At 28.5% G+C, this 2,179-nt stretch overlaps 1 protein-coding gene across 1 annotated transcript; it reads right to left on the minus strand.

Annotated features, from left to right (window-relative positions):
- Positions 1 to 493: 493 nt before the first annotated feature.
- On the minus strand, positions 494 to 1,841 carry LOC111687170 (odorant receptor 67d-like). Its single transcript, XM_046952901.1, has 4 exons — positions 1,599 to 1,841; positions 1,024 to 1,541; positions 768 to 957; positions 494 to 703 (listed from the first exon to the last, which is right to left on the minus strand). Exons 1-4 carry the CDS (start codon positions 1,839 to 1,841, stop codon positions 494 to 496), a joined length of 1,161 nt encoding a protein of 386 aa, XP_046808857.1.
- Positions 1,842 to 2,179: the final 338 nt, after the last annotated feature.

A 2,179-nucleotide genomic window follows, 5' to 3' on the forward strand; every position in this document is an offset into this window, starting at 1 on the left:
GACTAGACTATAGACTAGACTATAGACTAGACTATAGACTAGACTATAGACTAGACTATAGACTAGACTATAGACTAGACCATAGACTATATCATAGACTAGACCATATACTAGACCATAGACTTGACTATAGACTAGACTATAGACTACATATAGTCTTGTGTAAAGTCTGGACTATAGTCTAGTCTAAAATAAATAACTGTGAAGTAGATGTAATTCCTTTACCAACATTTATAAGGATTGGCCCATATTTACCCCTACTCGCCCGTGAGCCTTTTTATAGAAAGTCTCTTTTTTGTCGAAATATATTTAATGCACAACATATTAAATGCTTTATTTTTAAAAATATAATCAAAATTTTTAACATATTAACTGGTGTGGGGTATCATATGTTCGGCTATGCCCGACCATACATTCATACTTCTTATTTGGTTTAATTGTGTAGTAAATTTCAAATATTATTCTTTTTCTTCAAATTGTAGATTTGAAAACTCTATTTTAGAAAGTTCCTTAACATCATGGAAAAGGTATAAATAGTTTTGGTCAATTGTAAAGCTGTATTTAAGGTTAGTGGAGCAACACCACCAATAGACATGCCGTCAGATTGTTGAGATTCACGCAACATTATTAAAATCATTTTTTGCTGTGAAACATTTAATTTATACCAATCGCAGTCATAAATCATAAAAATGACATCATCATTCTGTAAAAAACATATTTAATAAACTAGTAAAATATATTTAAATCTAGAAAATTAAGAATATTACCGAAATTTCTACCAAATTTCCCAAAGCACAGTGAAAATAGAATAAAACGCCTGAATAGAATAAAAATACAGGGGCTGCTGGCCATACATTCAAAAAAATGCACACAATCGTACAGACAATGCTGACAAATTCCATGGCAACTTGTATAAAAATAACCCAGAAAAATAGATTTTTTACCGTTTTGGAAAATCTTTTGTAGAATATTAATTAAATATTAAATTAAAAGAATTGTATAATTAAAATACTTTGTACTTACACTAAATACTTCTGATGCCATTGGAAAATATCCTTTAATTTATTTTTAATTTCAACACATTCTAAAGGATCTTTTTCCAATAATTCATTTAATTCTTTAAATTTGGCCAGTAAAATGTTTTTAGTTAGAGGAATGTGAGCAGCAAACATAAAACACCAGGTATCACTAATAAAATTGCCAAAACCACCGAAAAGAACACAAATGACATGAAATGTAGATGTCAAATAATAACCAAAATTGGTATTATAATTGACATAGGGAAAAAAGAACGGCATAATAAAGATACGTTCATTAAACACTAGATTATAGAAAATGGGAACACCAATAATGGATAAAGTTACTAAAATAACAATTGCTAATAAAATGTTTAAAAGTGTTTTAACCAACGATATACTTTCTTTTAAAAGTTTATGATAGTTCTTTCTTTGCTCGTAAACGGTATAAATTCCAATGATTTCCTTATGAATGAAACGATATTGTTGTTGCTTCTGGATGGCATTAATAAGTTTGGCATAACCCTGCGAAAAGAGTTTTCATGATATGAATACAATGTTAAAATTCATTTGAAGACTTACTTGTATGCCCGTACAAAACATACAGAGACATTTAAGCGGTAAAGTCCAATCGTTTTCATTAACCATGCCCACATACACTGTATAAATGGTAAAGCCAATGGCAGCATTTAACAAATGTATTACATACCAAGTTACCCAAGACATACGATAATCATCATTTAACACATCAGCACCACATAATTCCGAAAAGAAACGGGTAAAATTGAAAGCTCTCTCAAAATGTTTCGAATATCTTGTGGTCATTGTTTAGGAAATATTAACCAAGAACTTCATATAAATCACTACTAAAGTGTCAATGTAGAACAGACTAGTATTAATACAAAGTATATTATGCAATTTTATTTAAAGAATTACAGAGAAATAAATAATTACAATGTAATTTAGTTGTGTTTTTATAATTGAATTTCTTTGAGAATAGTTAATTAATTTCTTGTCCTTAAACATATTAGAAGGAAAGAAATACACATACATAGTTTATTTATATATCTATCTATCTATCTATCTATCTATCTATCTATCTATCTATCTATCTATCTATCTATCTATCTATCTATCTATCTATCTATCTATCTATCTATCTA

The sequence above is a fragment of the Lucilia cuprina genome, chromosome 5 (genome assembly GCF_022045245.1).
Source record: "Lucilia cuprina isolate Lc7/37 chromosome 5, ASM2204524v1, whole genome shotgun sequence".
NCBI lineage: Eukaryota > Metazoa > Arthropoda > Insecta > Diptera > Calliphoridae > Lucilia > Lucilia cuprina.